Below are 21,544 nucleotides of genomic sequence, written 5' to 3'. Positions count from 1 at the left end.
GAAATGCATGCAATAAAGGAACAGTAGTTATAATGGGTGACTTCAATCTACATATCGATTGGGTGAACCAAATTGGTAAGGGTGCTGGGGAGGAGGATTTCTTGGAATGTATGCGGGATGGTTTTCTGAACCAACTAGAGAGCAGGCCATTCTAGATTGGGTATTGAGCAATGAGGAAGGGTTAGTTAGCAATCTTGTTGTGCGAGGCCCCTTGGGTAAGAGTGACCATAATATGATGGAATTCTTCATTAAGATGGAGAGTGACATAGTTAATTTAGAAACAAAGGTTCTGAACTTAAAGAAGGGTAACTTTGAAGGTATGAGACATGAATTAGCTAAGATAGACTGGCAAATGATACTTAAAGGGTTGATGGTGGATATGCAATGGCAAGCATTTAAAGATCGCATGGATAAACTACAACAATTGTTCATCCCAGTTTGGCAAAAGAATAAACCAGGGAAGGTAGTGCACCCGTGGCTGACAAGGGAAATTAGGGATAGTATCAAGTCCAAAGAAGAAACATATAAATTAGCAAAAAAAAAGTGGCACACCTGAGGACTGGGAGAAATTCAGAGACCAGCAGAGGAGGACAAAGGGCTTAATTAGGAAAGGGAAAAAAGATTATGAGAGAAAGCTGGCAGGGAACATAAAAACTGACTGTAAAAGCTTTTATAGATACGTGAAAAGAAAAAGATTGGTCAAGACAAATGTAGGTCCTTTACAGTCAGAAACAGGTGAATTGATCATACGGAACAAAGACATGGCAGACCAATTGAATAACTACTTTGGTTCTGTCTTCACTAAGGAGGACATAAATAATCTTCCGGAAATAATAAGGGACCAAGGGTCTAATGAGATGGAGGAACTGAGGGAAATACATGTTAGTAGGGAAGTGGTGTTAGGTAAATTGAAGGGATTAAAGGCAGATAAATCCCCAGGGCCAGATGGTCTGCATCGCAGAGTGCTTAAGGAAGTAGCCCAAGAAACAGTGGATGCATTAGTGATAATTTTTCAAAACTCCTTAGATTCTGGATTAGTTCCTGAGGATTGGAGGGTGGCTAATGTAACCCCACTTTTTAAAAAAGGAGGGAGAGAGAAACCGGGGAATTATAGACCGGTTAGTCTGACATCGGTGGTGGGAAAATGCTAGAGTCGGTTATCAAAGATGTGATAACAGCAGATTTGGAAAGAGGTGAAATCATCGGACAAAGTCAGCATGGATTTGTGAAAGGAAAATCATGTCTGACGAATTTTATAGAATTTTTTGAAGATGTAACTAGTAGAGTGGATAGGGGAGAGCCAGTGAATGTGGTATATTTAGATTTTCAAAAGGCTTTTGACAAGGTCACACACAGGAGATTAGTGTGCAAACTTAAAGTACACAGTATTGGGGGTATGGTATTGATGTGGATAGAGGATTGGTTGGCAGACGGGAAGTAAAGAGTGGGAGTAAACAGGACCTTTTCAGAATGGCAGGCAGTGACTAGTGGGGTACCGCAAGGCTCAGTGCTGGGACCCCAGTTGTTTACAATATATATTAATGATTTAGACGAGGGAATTAAATGCAGCATCTCCAAGTTTACGGATGACACGAAGCTGGGCGGCGGTGTTAGCTGTGAGGAGGATGCTAAGAGGATGCAGGGTGAGTTGGATAGGTTAGGTGAGTGGGCAAATTCATGGCAGATGCAATTTAATGTGGATAAATGTGAGGTTATCCACTTTGGTTGCAAGAACAGGAACACAGATTATTATCTGAACTATGGCCGATTAGGAAAAGGGGAGATGCAACGAGACCTGGGTGTCATTGTACACCAGTCATTGAAAGTGGGCATGCAGGTACAGCAGGTGGTGAAAAAGGCAAATGGTATGTTGGCATTCATAGCAAAAGGATTTGAGTACAGGAGCAGGGAGGTTCTACTGCAGTTGTACAAGGCCTTGTGAGACCGCACCTAGAATATTGTGTGCAGTTTTGGTCCCCTAATCTGAGGAAAGACATTCTTGCCATAGAGGGAGTACAAAGAAGGTTCACCAGATTGATTCCTGGGATGGCAGGACTTTCATATGAAGAAAGACTGGATCGTCTAGGCTTATACTCACTGGAATTTAGAAGATTGAGGGGGGATCTTATTGAAACGTATAAAATTCTAAAGGGATTGGATAGGCTAGATGCAGGAAAATCTCCTGCTGTAACCTGTAGACCACATCCTGGTTGCTGTTCGAAGGCCTGTAAATAAACTCAATCAGGGTCTCCTCACCCTTGCAGTTCCTTCACTCTACCCACAAGGATTCTACACCTCGGACTATAGATATGATTTCATTTTTTGCCTGCAGAGCCACTCCAACTTTGCCTTCCAGCTTGTCCTTTTAATAGACTGTGTATCCTTGTATATTAAGCTCCCAACTAAAATTGTCTTTCAGCCTTGACTCTATGATATCTGCAACATCGTACCTGTTACACATTTTAATTTTGTCCCCCTGTTAGACTGCAGCCCCTCCCACTGACTGCAGTTTTACCCTATCATCTGCCTTTCCTTCATAACCATCTTACTATACACTACCTGTCCTCAGCCCTTTCACTCCAGTTCCTATCTCCCTGCCAAATTAGTTTAAACCCTCTCCAACAGCTCCAGCAAACAGCCTGCAAGGATATTGGTTTTCCCCTTGTGTTCAGGTGTAACCCATCCCTTTTGTACAGGTCATACCTTCCCCAGGAGAGATCCCAATGATCCATAAACCTGAAACCCTGCCTCCTCCACCAGTTCCTCGGCCACTCGTTCATCTGCCAAATGGTCCTGTCCTTGGTGTGTGACGCAGGCAGCTATCCCGAGGTGGTTACCCCAGAGCTCCTGCTTTTCAGCTTTCTACCTAGCTCTCTGAATTTTCACTTTAGGACCTGCTCTCTTTTCCTTCCTATGTCATTGTTACCAAGATATCTGGCTGCTCACGCTCCCCCTTTGCAATGGTGTGGACACAGTCCGAGACATTCCTGATCCTGGCACCAGGGAGGCAACGTACCATCTGGATCTTTCTATTGCGTCTTACTCTCCCACCTACTCTTCTAGTTATGGAATCTCCAATCACCACTGCATTCCTTCCCTTCTGAACCGCAGGGCCAGACCTGGCCCCTCCCTTCTCGGACTTCTCCCCAACAGTATCCTAAACTGTTCACTTGTTATTGAGGGAACGGCCACAGGAATACTCCATTTCCCTTCCCTCTCCTGACACACCCATTCACCTGCCTCCTGCAACCTAGGGACAACCACCTCCCTGTCGCTCCGATCTATCAGCTCCTCAGTTTCCTCAGGAGCCGAAGGTCATCAAGGTGCAGTTCCAGTTCTTCTGGTATTCAGTAGGATGGTTCAGAACGTTCTTGGGATTCAAGGTGAGCTGTCTGATTGGATCCAATTTTGCCTAAAAGAGATTTCTAGATTAGCTTTATTTATCACATGTACGTGAAAACATGCAGCGAAATGCATCAAATCAGCGAGGAGTGTGCCGAGGGGTCACGTGTCCCCGTGCTTCTGGCACCAGCGTGGCATCCATGCCGTCAGCTTATTAACCCTAACCTTGTGTCTTTGTAACGTTGGAGGAAACTGAAACACCGGGATTAAACCCACACAGTCATGGAGAGAACATACAAGCTCCTAGTAGACAGCAATGGGAATCGAACCCTGATCTGCCGTAAAGCATTGTGTGAACCCTCTATGCTTCCATGCTTTGCTGACGGGAGGCACAGACTGGGGTGGAGGGTGCCATTCTGATTAGAAATCTGTGACCAGTGGTATCCTGCAGGGATCGGTGCTTTTGATCTATAAACACTTGGATGTAAATGTAGAAGGTATGATTAGTAACTTTATGATGTTGCAGATTGTGAGAACAGCCATCTATGGCTACAGTAGAATATAGATCAGATGGTCAGTCAGGCAGAGGGTCAGAATTGGAAGTTAATCACGATGAGAGTGAGGTGGTGCATTTTGGGAAGTCGGATAGGAGTGGAGCATATTCAGTAAGTGGATGGATATTAAGGAATGCTGATGGTTTAGAGTCAGGTCCTTAGTCGCCTTAAAGTGGCAACACAGATAGTCAGGGTAGTGAAGGAGGCTATGCTTCCTTCCACAGGCTGGGGCACACAGTATAAAATTGAAATGTTTGGTTCTACTAACTGAGAAAGGAGCCAAACTACAAAGTACAGATGCAAATAATTTGCGAATATGGTTGGTAGTTAATTGTTAATTTTTGAGACACAAAGTAAAATTTCCTTCATAATGACTGTAAATGAGAAAGTGTGACAGATAGACCTTGATCTCCAGAAGCAGTCAATCCGCATGAAGTGCAAATAGCTGTGGCTAAGATTTGTTTTGTACTTTGCTACAGCAGACACGATCGTTATTTCATTCTATTTTAGAGAGAAATAGTTCATTTAAAGTGGAATGTAAAATTTATTTAACCAGTTACCAATTTATGTTTGTCAATAACGGGCTAACTTGTCACCTACATTAACTTGAAAGATGCAATTAAATCTTACCTGTGGTGACTGATTGTCAGCCACTCTCCCAGGCTTCCCTAGGTCTCCCTGTGTGGCGGCAGTACTTTTACTTGTACAAGTCTACTGAGACGTGGGCAAAACAAAGCCACCTCTGCAGGCAGCACCCACTGCAAAGCAAATGACTGCAGATACCAAGCAGAACACGTGGAAATCCTCAGTGACTGGCAATGAAAAACAACACAGCTAAAGTTTAAGGCCAACTTGGTGCATGTCGCCATTGCTTCTGTTCAAAGCCCATCCAAGTGCTCTGAGCTCTAACATGTGAAATATGTTGATTAATGGCATTTTGTTCTTCACACAGGCAGCGTGAGCGGAGTCTTGCCTTTGGAAATGTTTACTCAGTCTAACCGAAGCATTGCCTTGGTGGCAGCCAACAGCCTGCAGTGGCTGTCTCTCTTCGTCCTGGGACTAGTGTTCCCTTTTGTTGTTGTAAGTCCATTTAAAATCTTAATAAGGTATTGCTCCATCGACCTGCGCGCGGCCTCATCTTGACGGTAGAGGAGGCCATGGACAGACATGTCAGAGTGGGAGTGGTCTGTGGAATTGAAGTGTGTGGCCACAGGGAGATCCCGCCACTGCTGGAGGACTGAGCGCCGGTGTTCGGCGAAACGGTCTCCCAGTCTGCGGCGGGTCTCCCTAATGTATAAATGGCCACATCGGGAGCACCGGATACAGTATATCACCCCAGCTGACTCGCAGGTGAAGTGGTGCCTCACCCGAAAGGACTGTCTGGGGCCTAGGATGGTGGTGAGGGAAGAAGTGTGGGGGCAGGTGTAGCACTTCTTCAGTTTGCAGGGATAAGTGCCTGGAGGGAGGTCAGTGGGGAGGGATGGGGGGGATGAATGGACAAGGGAGTCACGTAGGGAGGCCACACGCAGGTTGATGGAGCAATACCTTATCTCCCGCCTAGGTAGCCTCCTACCTGCCGGCATGAACATTCAACTCACGGATCTCCGTTGATACCCCTGCTCCCCCTTACCCCATCCCTATCTATAATTTTTAATCTGGTTCTCTTGCTCTCTCTTTCCCCCCCCTCACTATAATCTCCCCCCAGCCCTACCTTGCTTTCTCTTTTATTTCCCATAATTCTCCATCTTCCCCCTAGCCCATTTCCCTTCAGCCTATCACTTCCCAGCTCTCTACTCCATCCCTCCCCCCACTTCTTATCCCCCCTTGACCATCCCATGTTACTTCACTCCTGATGAAGGGTTTCGGCCCAAAACATTGTCACTACCTCCTCCCATAGATGCTGTCCGGCCTGCTGAGTTCTGCCAGCATTTTGTGTTTTTATTTATTTTCAGCATCTGCAGATTCATTCGTGTTGGCTATATAGTAGGGTCATTCTAGGCAGTTTCTAGAGTAGGTTACATGGTCAGCACAACATTGTGGGCTAAAGGGCCTATTATATGCTGTAGATTTCTGTGTTTTTATGTTTCTATCAAATCTGCTCTGCCATTCCATCATGGCTGATTTATTACCCCTCTCAACCCCATTCTCCTGCCTTCTCCCCATAGCCTGTGATGCCCTTACTAATCAAGAACCTATCAGTCTCTGCTTTAAATATACCCACTGACTTGGCCTAGTGATTGGCACAGAAGCTTAGTGGTTCATGTAATTAGAACATCTCAGCTTTCTGTATCCTTCTGAGGCCTTCTCCCATCCCCAACCAACACACAGCTTCAATGAAAAAATCGATTGGCATCTCCATAGAGCGAGGGGATTAGATGAGGTGGAGTTTGTTAGGTGTGTTCAGGAAGGTTTCTTGATACAATATGTAGATAAGCCTGCAAGAGGAGAGGCTGTATTTGATTTGGTATTGGGAAATGAACCTGGTCAGGTGTCAGATCTCACAGTGGGAAAGGATTTTGGAGATGGTGATCACAATTCTATCTCCTTTACAATAGCATTGGAGAGAGACAGGAACAAACAAGTTAGAAAAGCATTTAATTGGAGTAAGGGGAATTATGAGGCTATCAGGCAGGAAATTGGAGGCTTAAGTTGGAAACAGATGTTCTCAGAGAAAAGTATGGAAGAAATATGGCAAATATTCAGGGGATATTTGTGTAGATTTCTGTATAGGTATGTTCCAATGAGACAGGTAGGTTAGAGGAACTATGATGTACAAAGGCTGTAATAAATCTAGTCAAGAAGAAAAGAAAAGCTTACAAAAGGTTCAGAGAGCTAGGTAATGTTAGAGATCTAGAAGATTATAAGGCTACCAGAAAGGAGCTTAAGAAGGAAATTAGGAGAGCCAGAAGGGGCCATGAGAAGGCCTTGGCGGGCAGAATTAAGGAAAACCCCAAGACATTCTACAAGTATGTGAAGAGCAAGAGGACAAGACGTGAAAGAATAGGACCTATCAAATGTGGCAGTGGGAAAGTGTGTATGGAACCGGAGGAAATAGCAGAGTTACTTAATGAATACTTTACTTCAATATTCACTATGGAAAAGCATCTCAGTGATTGTAGGGATGACTTGCAGAAGACTGAAAAGCTTGAGCATGTAGATATTAAGAAAGAGGATGTGCTGGAGCTTTTGGAAAGCATCAAGTTGGATAGGTCGCCAGTACCAGACGAAATGTACCCCAGGCTACTGTAGGAGGCGAGGGAGGAGATTGTTTCAATTCCTTCTCCTCAGCGCTTTGTCTTTCCAACCCAGTTGGTTTCACTTATCACCTTCTAGCTGTCCTCCTTCCCTTCCCTCTACCTTTTTATTCTGCCATCTTCCCCCACCCCCCCTTACCTTTCCAGTCCTGAAGAAGGTTCTTGGCCCAAAACATCAACTGTTTACTCATCTCCACCAGATGCTGCCTGACCTATTGAGTTCCTCCGGCATTTTGTGTGCATTGCTTTGGATTTCCAGAGTCCGAAGACATTTTCGTGTTATTGACGGTTTATAGACCTGTTGGGTTATTGACCAATATTGAGCAGGAAAACACATGTTCCATAGGACAGTGTCTTCTAGTTGGCTTACAGTTTATAATACATCAACATTCAGCTGCAGAATCAAGTCCAGAAATAACATGCAATGAGTTCTTAACCTCAGCTAAACTTTCTCAAGAATCTAGACGGTAAGAAATCAAACAGTTTAAATCTCATGCTATCCAGCAGCAGAGAACAGGAGTCACGTACACCTACCTATGAGATCATTCCCATAGCTCAAGTCCGAATCAGAATCAGGGTTATTGTCACTGAAATGTCGTGAAATTTCTTGTTGTGTGGCAGCAGTACACCACAATGCATAAAATACTATAAATTGCAACAAGAAATATATATTAAAAATTCTGCCGTGTTGTGTTGGAGGTGGACAGGAAAAAGTTAGGAAAATGGTGCCGTGTATTCAGGAGTCTGCAAGGGTAAACTTTAATTTATTGCATTAAATGCACTGGTGCTGGAACGAAAAATCACGATAAAAGAAACCAGTGGCTGCTGTGTCTTATGAATCCAATACGAACGTGAATGATAACTGTGGTTTTATCTCACCCCGCCTGCAGTCACATTCCCAACACAACATCTGACTAATGCTTAAACAGCCCCTGCTTTTTTAACAGGTTCTCCTTGTACTCAAAGTTCTAAATTTCAAAGTAAACTTACTTTCGCCATATACCTCCGTGAGGTTCATCTGCTTGCAGGCATTCACAGTAAAACAAAGAAATACAGTAGAACCAATGAACAACTACACACAAACAAACACTATGCAAAAGATGACTAACTGTGGAAATAAAAATAAAATAAATAAATAATACTGAGTTGTAAACCCTTGGAAGTGAGTCCAGAGGTTGTGGAATCAGTTCAGATTTGAGGTGAGTGCAGTTACCTACACTGGTACTACAGCCTGATGTTTCAAGGGTAATAACTATTCCTGAACTTGGTGGTGTGGGTCCTTCTAGATCCCCTTCCCGATGCGAGCAGCAAGACAGCATGGCCTGGAAGGTGGGGGGGTCCTTGATGATGGATGTCGCTTTCTTGTGGCAACGCTCAATGGTTAGGAGGGCTTTGCTGTGATGCACTGGGCTCATGTGTAGGCTTTTCTTTACATGTTTCCGTACCAGGCCGTGATGCAACCAGACAGGATACTCTCCACTGCACATCTATTCAAGTCTGTCAAAGTTTTAGATGACAATCTGAATGTACACAGTATTCTAAGTCTGTAGAAGCGTAATCTCATTCTAATGCTCAGTTCTCTGAAATGTATTTAAAATATTCACTAACTTCCCAAAAACTGACTTCTTCCCTCATAGGATGCTTTGGGTCCATTCTCCTTCTTCCTGTTCTTTGGGAGCTGCACCTTTGCCTCACTTTTCATGTTTTACATCCTCCCTGAGACAAAAGGGAAAACAATTCTTCAAATCAATGAGGAGTTTAGCAAGCTGCGCAAGGCGAAGATGACAATGTGCCCAAGTCTCTGTAAGGAGCCTGTTCCAAGCCAGACAGTGGTCATATCTACAATACTGTGATCAAATGGGAGAACAAAGTAAATCACCCTGGACTTCTTCCAGACTGGACCGAAACTCAACGCCCCAGAAGCATCCCTCACATTTAGCTAGTCTCCTATCAAGACGAGACTCAGTTGAAAGGTCCTCTTCAATATTACAGGTTAAATGTTCAGCTTAAGGTCATAACTACATTGAAGGTAATAAATAAAAATAACTTGTATTTACTGAAGTGTGACCCACATTTATTTTGAGTCGTGATATCGGTGTAGAATGACCTGCCAGTGGAACAGAAAGAAGTGGATTCAATTCAAAATTTAAGAGAAGATTGGACAGGTACATCAATGGGAGAGATATGAAGGTCTATGGTCTATGTGCAGGTCGATTGGAGTAGGCAGAAAAGCGGGACTGGCTTGAACTAGATGGGCTGAAGGGCCTGTTATGCTATTATAGTGCACTATATTATTGGCTCCAATGCTTCCCTCTATGACTGACTAATAGAAACAAGGAGGGAACTGGGCCATTAAAAGCTTCTTCCAGATGCCAGCAGTTCTCACCCCATTTTATAACACTCTGCAGCAGGGAGCACTCCTCTGCGTTTCGAATCTCGTAGGATGTTCACAAATCCAGGACAGGACTTCAATTCTGATGTTGGTGTGCACCATCCCTAACCAGTTAGTGCCTGTTAATTAGAACCCAGGGAGATAATGTCACAGAGTACAAATCTTCAACGTTATTCTCGCTGTTGCTTCAAATTGGAATTGGAATTGGTTTATTATTGTCACATGTACCAAGATACCGCAAAGAGCTTGTCTTGAATGTACTGTTCATGCAGATCAGATTATTACAGAGTAGTTTGAGGGAGAATAAAGTGTAACTTGACATGACCACATGTAAGTTTGTCCCGCTTTAAAAACTACCCAACACTGGATCTTGAAGCAAGCTGGTTTAGAGGAACACCCTTTTTGGTGTGCTCCCTAGGGGGGACACGGCAGAGGTCTGGGGGTGGGTGAGAAGGCAATGAGGCAAGCAGGGGAATGACTGAGGAAAAGTGTCAACTGAGTATTGTGAAGAGGCCAGTACAACAATGGGCAGTGCTGGCAAAGAAGAACATAATTGATGGAGATGGGAAGGATAATTGTATGGAGGAGGGGCATAGAAGAGAGCAAGGTTTTCAGGATGCGTAGAGAGGAGAGGCACAGTGGGGGACAAGCAGAACAATATGGAAGAAAGGGAGAGGGCGGGGTGTGTAATGGGGCAAAGACTAATAGGGAAGCAGACAGTAGGAAGGGAAGGAGACATGAAGAGGAATGATAGGGCAGCGTGTAGGATGAAAAGGTTTGAGTGTATTGGAGGTGATTAATGGGTATGTGGCCAAGTATTAGGAAAAAGAAAGATGTGAATGCAGACGAGGAAGATAGCTGCAATGAGAAAAGATAGAGCAGTGTTTTGAATAAGAACAGAGTATCAACTGGGAGAAAGGGTTCTGGGAATGGGAGGAGGGATTTGAAGGGAGAGGTGGGATCGGAAGGAGGAGATCTGGGAATGGAAGAAAAGCATCTGAGGTTGGGAGAAGGGGCAATAGGACTGGGAAAAGTGGTTCCAGAACTAGGAGGAGGGTTTGAATCTAGGATCAGGAGAAGGGGAAATAACTTTGGAAGAAGGGGCTATCAAATGGGAAGGTGGAGAGCTTGGATTAATGCAACAGGAGTGTTTGATGGTTCTGGATCTGAATTTGCTGGAGGTTAAAGGAATGAGGGAGATCTCATTGAACCTACCAATTGAAAGGCCTAGATAGAATGGACATGGAGAGGATATTTCCAATAGTGGGAGAACCTAGGACCAGAGGACACAACCTTAGACTAGAAGGACATCCCTTTAGTGCAGAGATAAAGAGGAATATGTTTAGCCAGAGGGTGATGAATGTGTGAAATTCATTGCCATAGACAGCTGCGTAGGCCATATCATTGGGTATTTTTAAAGTGGAGTTTGATAGGTTCTAGATTGGTAAGGGTGTCAAAGGTTACAAGGAGAAGGTTGGAGAATAGGGTTGAGAGGGAAAATAGATCAGCCAAGATCAAATGGTGGTGCAGACTCGATGTGCAAAATGGCTTAACTGTGGTCTCATGTACTGTGGTGTTTTGACCTTATGGACTGGAAGAAATGGATCTGGAATGGAATAAGCGGAAGTTAAGATTGGAAGGATGAAGTCTGGAATTAGGAGGAGCGGGAGCTGAGACTGGGAGAGAAAAAGACTTCCTGGCCATGTAGAACAGAAAGAATAAATTGAGAAGTACATGAATGTGAGGAAATGTCGGCACAGAGTGAGGCCATGGAGAATGTAGATGAGAGAAAATGAAGGAGAAGCCACAGAGAATAAAGCAGTGAACAGGTTATCCAGCCTTCAGAGGCCAACCCGTCTTTGCTTTGGTGAATTCTGCTAATCCACATTCTTCCCACTTTCAGGTTTAATTATGTCTTGTTTCATTAGCTATCATCACTGAACTCCCCGCGATGCACACAGTAAGGAAAAGGGTTTAGTTCTTCCCCTGTTTCTCTGCAAATGTGCTGCTTCTCCAGCTACAGCAATTCTTCAGTGTGAATTTGCATTGAATGTTCGAATATTGAGTTAGACAATACCTCGAACTGAACTCGCACCTTTTTGCAGCCTTCTGGGGCCACGAGCACCTTTCAGTCAAAGCAGTTATTGCTGAAGTGCACTCACAAGTTAATACATACAGGAAAGCTCCATGAACACCATTAAAGTCTAATGGAAGTTCTCAGCAAAGGAGGACATTCAGCCCATCACTGGGCTGAGAGAGTAAGCAGTGAAATACCCTTCTCTGGAGTAATCATTATGGAATAAATGTCAAACCAGGCACCAGAATAAAATGCTGCACCCTTTAGAAATGGCCATGGGATCTATTAGACTGATTTGACAGCACAGGTGAGACTTGGAATATAATATTGTCCATCTCTGATAACACAACACAAAACAACCCTGAGCCTACAGACTAAATGGCTGTTTCAGAATAAAATTTAAAACCTGATCTTAAAGATACTCTGTAGTAGATGTGACAACCAACTCCTGGTGTGTCAAAGTTTTGCTGTAGAATAATAGTGTGCAGCAAGTTAATTTGGTCTTCTGTTCAGATTAGTTTAATTCAACTGATGACAGAAACGCTTTGGGATGCTTGAGGGGTCTCCTGGAACCTGTGTATTTTCTGTGGGAGATCACACAACCCACAATAGACACCAAAAAACACTGAAAAGGATGTTGACTCATTTCAAATCTGCAGTCGGAAGCCTCCGCAGAACTTCACAGCCAATGTTCCAGTAATTATAGCCTTTTGGTATCAATGAATTTCCTCAAATCCTTCCCACATATATAACTGCTTCCCTCACTCTCTGTCCATCCTTACAACAGAAAAGGAATAAAAACCTTTCTGAGCCCATTGTGAATGAAATGTTCTTCTATTCTCCACACAAGGAATTTAGAATTCCATTAGATTCTAAATGAAATTTGAATGCTGAACATCACTGGTTTAATTTAACTCTCCTGATGTTCCTCACATTCCCATCAACCACCCCCCTCTCCCCAAGATTTTATTACTCACTGACACATGAGGAACAATTTACAGTAGCCATTTACTTTCGGACCTGCATATCTTTGGGATGTGGGAGGAAGCCGGAACACCCAGAGGAAACCCACATGGTCATAGGGAGAAGGTGTCAACTCCACAAAGAGCGCACCAGAGCTCTGGATCGAGCACAGGTCACTGAGGCTGTGAGGCAGAAGCTCCACTAAATCTCTTTATCATTAACAGACAGACAGACAGACATACTTTATTGATCCCGAGGAAAGTTGGGTTTTGTTACAGTCACACCAACCAAGAATAGTGTAGAAATATAGGAATATAAAACCATAAATAATTAAATAATAGTAAGTTAATCATGCCAAGTGGAAATAAGTCCAGGACCAGCCTATTGGCTCAGGGTGTCTGACACTCCGAGGAAGGAGCTGTAAAGTTTGATGGCCACAGGTAGGAATGACTTCCTATGACGCTCAGTGTTACGTCTCGGTGGAATGAGTCTCTGGCTGAATGTACTCCTGTGCCTAACCAGTACATTATGGAGTGGATGGGAGTCATTGTCCAAGATGGCATGCAACTTGGACAGCATCCTCTTTTCAGACACCACCGTCAGAGAGTCCAGTTCCACCCCCACAACATCACTGGCCTTACGAATGAGTTTATTGATTCTGTTGGTGTCTGCTACCCTCAGCCTGCTGACCCAGCACACAACAGCAAACATGATAGCACTGGCCACCACAGACTCGTAGAACATCCTCAGCATCGTCCGGCAGATGTTAAAGGACCTCAGTCTCCTCAGGAAGTAGAGACGGCTCTGACCCTTCTTGTAGACAGCCTCAGTGTTCTTTGACCAGTCCAGTTTATTGTCAATTCGTATCCCCAGGTATTTGTAATCCTCCACCATGTCCACACTGACCCCTTGGATGGAAACAGGGATCACCGGTGCCTTAGCCCTCCTCAGGTTCACCACCAGCTCCTTAGTCTTTTTCACATTAAGCTGCAGATGATTCTGCTCACACCAGAAATGGCAACAAGCACAGCCTGCTACGTATGGTCTTGTCCAACCAAAGCTACAACAACCCTCTGAAGATATTGGTGTAGTGTAAGCAATAGAGATCGTTTCTCTGTCTGGACATCCAAAGTTATATTCTAAAGTAATAAATGACAAACATTTTCCAGGTATTCGATTACAACAGGAGGTGTATGAGAACTTTGAATTCATTTCCATTTTCTCACCAAATATATTTATTATTCTCATATTATTTTATAATTTTTATGTTCTATATGAGAATTCTGTAGTGTTCTATAGGACACTCATAATTATTATTGAGATAGCAGCATTGCTAGCAGGGCTGAGATGTTTGAAAAGGAAGTGCCTTTCTGCCTTTTCAGGTCACTGCAATTCACAATAAAGATGCTCCCACAATCCTGTTGGACGGACAACTCCAAAGCTTTAACCCAGCAGTACATAATGGTGAAATATTTCCAAAACAGACTTGGATATGAATTTGAATGGAACATAGATGTGGTGATGCCAAAGGAGAACTTGACAACTAGTTGGTAGTGAATACAGTCGATGATTGGTTAATGGAGTGACAATCAGGAAAATTACTTTGTCCTAAAGGCTGTTGTGCTTCTTAGGTTTTGTTGCAGTTGGACCCACCTGTGCCTCTATATCCTTTCCATAGAATGGTGACCAGACGAGTCTGAGTGTAATCTAATAAATGTACCGATTTCAAACAACACACAAAGCACTGGAGGAACTCAGAGGTCAGGTTAAATCTGCGGATGGAAATGAACAGTCGATATTTTAGGTTGAGACTCATCATTTGGACTACTTGTCCATTTCCTTCCACAGATGCTGACTGACCTTCTGAGATCCTCCAGTGCTTTGTATGTTGTTCCGGAGTCCAACATCTGCAGTCTCCTGTGTCTCTTGATACAGATTTAGTATAGAGTCCCCATTCATCAGATCAGCTCCTCTCTAACTGACCTCCTGAACTGGTTCTTGCTTTGTTTTTATTTATGCCCTTGCAACCTGTGGCATCATGTTTAGTGAATGCTGTATTCTAAACTCACCTTATACCTATCTGGACTTGCTTCTTCCATCTGACCTCCATACTCTTTCTGCCAACATTTCACACCTTGCATTTACTTGTGCTGAACTTAGCATCAACAAGTCATCCAACAGCCAACCTTCTGGGAGGCGCCATGGACCAGGAAGTCAACTGGGTCAGTTCTTTATGTACAGTGGCTACAGGAACAGGTCAGAGGTTGAGTATCCTGCTGCAGCCCTGCACAGTGCAAGAGCACAATGGAGTTCTTGCTGTTAGCTTAGATAAGTTCAGTTCCAACAACTCTAATTGAAACTATCCAGGACAAAGCAGTCTGCTTCATTGCACCTCTTTCACCACCCTAAGTATTTGTACCCACCAAGATTAGCATCAAAATTGTTTGCATCATCATCATGAGCCATGTCGTATGATGTGGGCAATCATGGTCTCTTGGTAAATCTTTCCTACAGAAGTGGTTTGCCATTGCCTTCTACTGGGCAGTGTCTTTACAAGGTGGGTTGCCCCAGCCATTGTCAATACTCTTCAGAGATTGTCTGCCTGGTATCAGTGGTCATATAACCAGGGCTTGTGATATGCACCGGCTGCTCATATGACCATCCACCACTTGCCCCCTTGGCTTCACGTAACCCAGTGTTTTTCTTTTGGGGGGGGGTGATAATAAACAGGTGCTACACCTTGCCCAAGGGTGACCCGCAGATAGTGGTGGGAAGGAGCACCTTAGCTCCTTTGGGAGAGACATATTTTCAGCCCACCACCCAGGACTACAAAATACACTGCAGCTATCCACCAAGGTTGTTTGAACAGCACTTCCAAAAGCCCTACCCGACGGTAAGGAAGACTAAGGGCTGCAGGTGCTTGGGAACACACACTGGCCACTGAGCCTCTCCAAATCACACATTTCCACTCTCAAAAATATATACACACGAGATTCTGCTGATGAAATCCAGAGTACCACACACAAAATACTGCAGGAACACAGCAGGTCAGGCAGCATCTATGGGGAGGAGAAAAGAATCAACATTTCAGGCTGACACCCTTCAGCAGGACTGATACAGAAATATTTTGCTAGCTTCCCTTCTTGGCACTCTCTCCTGTTGGCCAGAAAGAACTACAATCCACAAATCAGTAAACTCAAATGACTTAAGTACAGTGGAAGCAGAAAAAAACAGTTGTCTTCATTCTTGCCTTGTGGTTGAAGGAATGGGGGTTGCAATTTTGTGAAGCTGCCCAGTAGCCTACATTTTGTGAGCAGTCTCGTGAACTGGTTTTGCTTTGGAATAGCTGTATCCTGATATTCTGTTGAATTAAAGATCATTTCCAAGTAAGACGTTATTTGTGAGGTGTTCTTTGGTAATGTAGAAGATGCCCATTTATGAACAGGGGAGCCAGGGTCTGACCTGAATAGTTCGAGCCTAGTAACTGGCTGGTTTGCTCTGATTCAGAACAAAGAGACATTAATTACAAGTTGTCACTTGAGAGAAGGGCAATAGATTGATGGTGGCTGGACAAGAGCCAATGGGGAGCTGACACACACGAGCAAGGTAGGCCAGAGCCAGTGAGATTGAAACATGGCACTTGAGCTGATAAGGAGTGAAAGGCAAGACCAAGCATCGTGGATACAAATGACCCAAGTTAGACGAGTGAAGATTAGATCAGGACCATGAGGAGGGCCTGGCCAGCATTGACTCTTTTTCCCAGGCATTACCTTTTCTATTCTTTGACTGTTCACGAAGGGTCAGGGAAACTGCGCACACTGTTAGTTAGTTTGTCACATGCTTGTTAGTGACTCACATGCTTGTGAGTTGAGACAATAAAGATACTCATCAGCAAATACAGATTCTCTCTGTGCCTAACTGATCATCATTACTAAGGTGTAATCCTTGTAACACTCCTTAACAGCATTGTGGGAGCACCATCAGCAGTTGCACAGAGGCTGCTCAAGGGCAATCAGAGAGAGGCAATAAACGCAGAATTTACACAGACTCCCAATCCTCTAAGTAGATAAATATAACATATATTTTGAAGAATCTAATGCAGATGCAGTGGTGGAAAGTTTTGCTGTATAATTATGTACATTAACAAGGATTCGGTGTTCATTATGCTGAGCAAATCCCACAGGGCCAGGATTCCATCATTTGCTTCAAACAGCTGCTAAGTTTGGAAGTACTTCAGCACCCAGTACCTGGGTACTAGCTCAAACCAAGTATTTCAGAGTTAGCTTATTATAAACAACTAGAATCAGTTCAGAAAGTGGTGCGTGTAAAATAATACTCTGTGCTAGAGATCTGAGAAATGCTTTTTATTTTACCAGGGTTATTATCTGTTTTATTTTGACTAGAAGTTTAAATGGTGCTGGTATAAAATAAAAGCAGAAAGTGCTGGAAACACTCAGTAAGTTAAGTTATATTATTTAGTATAACATCCTGTAATTTAATATTCCATCGTCAGCAAAGCAAATCCAGAAAAGTTCCAAGTTGTTCAACACCAGACACCAGGTGTTTGCTGGAAGAAAGTAGCATTAACAGTGTGTAGTACCGGGGCATTTTACCCCCACAGCTGGGCTGAGGCAAACCTGCACATTAAGGTTTTCAGAAAGTTGACATCCGCATATCCCTGAGGGTACCATCTGCTGTTATGGTTGTCAACACGCCCCTGAAATTCCGAGTTCGAAATTCTTGCTCGATTTCCACGAAGGACTTGTTTTTAGTTTCGGGCAGGACGATGTAAATGAAGAGCGTGACCAGCAGGCACTCGACGAGGAAGACGAGGAAACAAAAATGCTGCATGCTCTCCTGACACCAAACACAGACAGGAGAAAGCTGAGGTTAAATGTGGTAGAAGCATCCCTGTCCTCAAAACACAGTGTAGGAATTCAACTGTGGGGATTGTGTTGGGATGGGATAATGAAGGACGAGGTGCACTGGGATAATTAGAGAGTGGAATGATTAAAAATGAAAGTTTGGCTTTATTTGTCCCACGTACATTGAAGTGTGGAATTTTGCATCAGTAGGGCCTGTGCAGGGCAGCCAGCAATGTCTGCATGCCTCCAGCACCAATATAGCATGCCTACTACTCACTAACCCTAACCATGGATTGTTGGAATGTGGCAGGAAACCAGAACACCCAGACGAAACCTTCACTGTCACGTGGAGGACTTACAAACTCTTGCGAGACAGCAGCAGGAATTGAACCCCAATCTCACAGCTGGCATAAACACAAGAGATTCTGCAGATGCTGGAAATCCAGAGTAACACACACAAAAATACAGCAGGTCAGGCAACATCTATAGTGGCGAACGAACAGTCGATGTTTTGCACTGACACCCTTCATAAGGACCGTTTGTGTGTCTTACGGTGGAACTAACTGCTATGGCGCTTCAGTGATGTCCCAGTCTGTATGGGATCCACATTAACATTTTTACATCTTTTCTTTTTTACCTTCTGTATGGACACTTCATGTACAATGGGAGAACAGCCAAGAGAACCAAGTGGGTGGGGTTGATGGAGTGGAGATTGAGTGGGCTGTAGAGTGCAACATAAACAAGTCACTGGAGGAACTCATCAGATCAGGCAACATCCGTGGTGATAAATGGACAGCCGGGCAGAGTCTCATTTTGCTTGACTCTATGGGCTTCCAGGGGCTGTGAGATGCCATGATCTCATGAGATAAACACTGGTACTTACCACAATAAATGGGAATGTGATGCTGATAAGAAAGAAGCTGAGCCAGTTCATGACTCCACTGGCCATGTAGGCAGCTGGACGTGCTGTCTGTGTGAACAACTCCCCTGTCACCATGTTGGTAACACCCCCTGGTGAAAGACAAGGAACTCATTAAAACACAAAGAGCAACCAGATTGAGTCAACGGCATAAAATCCTTCCACTGAACCCTGTTGGATTAGCATTTGAGCTTACAAAGTCAATTCCATCTCAAATCTCAGATCTATCACTCCTCCACTTACAGTGAAAATGTCCAGGAAGTTTGCCAGCAACCAGCTCTGTATATCCACAACACATTGTTAAGTATGTTAGAATCCCTGCAATAACATAATAAAAAGAAGATCTGGCTATTTGCCCATTTTACCCTGCTGCACCATTTTGCAATGTCAGGGTGGGAAAACACCACTTCCCATGACTTGCTCCAAATCCCTGGATTCTCTTCAAAATCCTATTGATATCTGCCAAAATCAGCAACTGAGCCGCCACAAACTTCTTACATTAAAAAAAATCCCAAAGATTCATTTCCCTCTGGGTAAAGAAGTTTCTTCTTTTGGTTTTGATTGGTTGAGCCCTTACTTCAAGATAGTTACCTCTGCGTTTAGACACCCATCCCAGAAAACTTCATTCCTGGATCTATTGTCCACATGTTTAAATAAGATCACCTCTCATTCTTCTCAGGCCCAGCCTGCTTACTTTCCCTTTGTCAGACAATCCCCCAATCCTAATAGTTAATCCAGTGAATCTTTGTTAAACTCCCTCTGACACAAGGAACCAACTTCCTTGGTTAAGAAGACCAGACCTGGACACAGTATTCTAGTGTGGAGACTGTGGAAATATGTATTGAACTTTGAATTCTTTGTAACCATTTGATGTGGCAAAATGGAGTTGTATAAATCCCAGAGTGTTAAGCTAATATGTTGCAATATATGTATGTCACTAAAGTAACAGGAAGAAACTACAAGAAATGTGCTTATTAAAGGAATACATGACTGCAAACATGAAATACACTGAACATCGTGCAAAAATAAGGAGTAACAGAGACAAGTCAACCACAGGCTACAACAAATGTATCAGAAGGACTGAGATTGCTGGAAATAGTAACCTCGTTTCTTTCTTATGTTTAAAAATAACACTGTGAAAACAGTATGTTGGAAATCCCCCTACCATCCCTGGTTAGAGTGAAGGTAAACTTTCCTCTTGTAAGTAATAAAGAATGAAAGTGCTTGATAAAGATCCATTCAGTGTTGGTATTGTGTTTTGTGAGACATAGCGGAGAGATACTCAACGGGACAAAATGCAGCAAATGCTGGAACCTGTAGAAAACGAAACCATCTTGATACGGGTTATGAACCCAAACTTTTGACAATTCTGTCTTCCCTCATAGACGCTGCTCAACCCACTGAGTCCCCTGGCTGACTATTTTTTTCTTGCTCCGATATTCCTGTGTGGTCTCCTGTAAAACTGTAGCAAGAAGTCCTTACTCATGCGCTCAAAGCTTCATTGCTTTCATAATTGTTGTACATTAATTCTTAATCCTTTTGTCATTACAAATACACTGATGGTCTATTTTTGTACCTCATGTTTTTCACCCAGCTTAGTATCATAATATTTGGATATAATACACTGAGTCCTGCCATCTAAACCATTGAAATTGAGCATCTGGGATCCTAGCAGCAAATTCTGTGGCAGCCTACTGCTTCTCAGCTCAAGAATGGCCTATTTACTCCAATTCACTGTTTTCTGCCTATTAACCATTCTTCTTTCTCACCAGTATGTTATTCCCAATCACAAGTGGTTTAATTTATTTAATATCTCATCATTGGCCTTCTGAAGTTTGTATATATATCACATCTACTGGCTCTCCTTTATCTATTCTGTTTGTTGCACACTCAAGAAATGTTAAACATGATTTCTCCACCATAGATCCATGATGACTCTGTCCAAAGGTTTTTTTTTTAATTTTCTAAAGCTCTGTTACCATACCCTTAATGACCGAGTCCAACAACTTCTCTACTTTTGACATCAAACTATTTGGTTTGCAGTTCCAGAAATTTTCTCTCTCTGTCGTTTTAGCACTGAGGGTAGACTTGCTACATTCCAACCAATCTTTAAATGAGTATTAGGTAAAATAATCATTTTGAATAATTAATTGGACAGAAAGCTAATTTCTTTTAGTTATCCATTCACTCTAGACCTATTTCTCTTAACTATTTGCAGAAGGATTTTTTTGTGTCATTGATATTAAATTCTTTTTGCCATTTCCTTACTCCCTCTATAAATTTTCCTGTCTCAGTCTGCAAGGAACCCAGATTAACTTTCGTAAATCTTTTCCTTTTTAAATATCTATAGATGCTGACAGTCTATTATTACGTTTCTCGCCACTTTACTGTCTTGCTCTACTTTCATTTTCCTCATTTCATTCATGGATCTCAAATCTTACCAATCCTCAGGCTTGTATATCTTTTTTCTAAATTAAACTAAATCACTTTAAATCATAGTCCAAAATTGAATGATTTTATGATCACTATTCACAAAAGATTCCTTAGCTCCCACATTATTAATTAACCTTTTCTGAAGGCATATTTCCGGATTGAAATTAGCCAAATTATAACACCTTTTTGATTGTTGTGTATTTAATATTTGAGTAATATTTTAAAAATGCTGTATTGTTTAATTTTCTTGTTTACATAGTGTATTGTGAGTTACATGTAAGAGTACGTAAAGGGCAAATGCAGTACACCACCACATCATATGTGCATGCCTCACTTAAAGTAAAAGCAAAGTTAGACTTGCAATTCAACTGCTTTGTTTTTCCTTCCAACTAGTTGTATGTTTTACAGTTGCAGGACATGGCAGTGACAGCAAGGAAGTTCTGAACAGATCCAAGATGGCTACCTACCTGATGAAGCACAGTGAGTCACTCGAGATTTAAAAAAAGTGCAGCGAGAAACGGTCAAGTAAAAAACTAACAGCACAAAACATGCTTCTTTGGGAAATGACATAATCATTCAAGATGGACAAATTCATGTGTTCATAAGCAGTAAGTTCTGGGTGATAATAATCATCGATAAAATAAAAGAGCAGAAGTGGCCGGCTACATCTGATAGATGCATTTGATTTCACAGGAGATAACTGGGTCATATATGCAGAACAAACTGAGCAATATTCTGAAGCAAA

At 42.9% G+C, this 21,544-nt stretch overlaps 2 protein-coding genes across 6 annotated transcripts in view; one reads left to right on the top strand and one right to left on the bottom strand.

Annotated features, from left to right (window-relative positions):
- The window catches only part of LOC140738243 (solute carrier family 2, facilitated glucose transporter member 11-like), a 51,552-nt gene extending 42,346 nt beyond the window's left edge, over positions 1-9,206 (top strand). For all 3 annotated transcript variants that reach the window (XM_073065388.1, XM_073065389.1, XM_073065390.1), the window contains exons 11-12: positions 4,849-4,976; positions 8,788-9,206. In XM_073065388.1, the coding sequence (XP_072921489.1) occupies positions 4,849-4,976; positions 8,788-9,003 (344 nt within the window). In that variant the 3' untranslated portion in view covers positions 9,004-9,206. The remainder of the gene's footprint in view (positions 1-4,848; positions 4,977-8,787) is intronic.
- Positions 9,207-16,931: 7,725 nt separating this feature from the next.
- Positions 16,932-21,544, bottom strand: part of LOC140738239 (solute carrier family 2, facilitated glucose transporter member 11-like) — an 81,984-nt gene continuing 77,371 nt past the window's right edge. For all 3 annotated transcript variants that reach the window (XM_073065379.1, XM_073065381.1, XM_073065380.1), the window contains 2 exons: positions 18,331-18,458; positions 16,932-17,439 (listed from right to left, as the gene is read on the bottom strand). In XM_073065379.1, the coding sequence (XP_072921480.1) occupies positions 17,236-17,439; positions 18,331-18,458 (332 nt within the window). In that variant the 3' untranslated portion in view covers positions 16,932-17,235. The remainder of the gene's footprint in view (positions 17,440-18,330; positions 18,459-21,544) is intronic.

This window comes from Hemitrygon akajei, chromosome 14 (genome assembly GCF_048418815.1).
Source record: "Hemitrygon akajei chromosome 14, sHemAka1.3, whole genome shotgun sequence".
Taxonomy (NCBI): domain Eukaryota; kingdom Metazoa; phylum Chordata; class Chondrichthyes; order Myliobatiformes; family Dasyatidae; genus Hemitrygon; species Hemitrygon akajei.
Note: the sequence above shows the minus strand (reverse complement) of the source record. Positions and strands in the feature narration are given on the sequence as shown.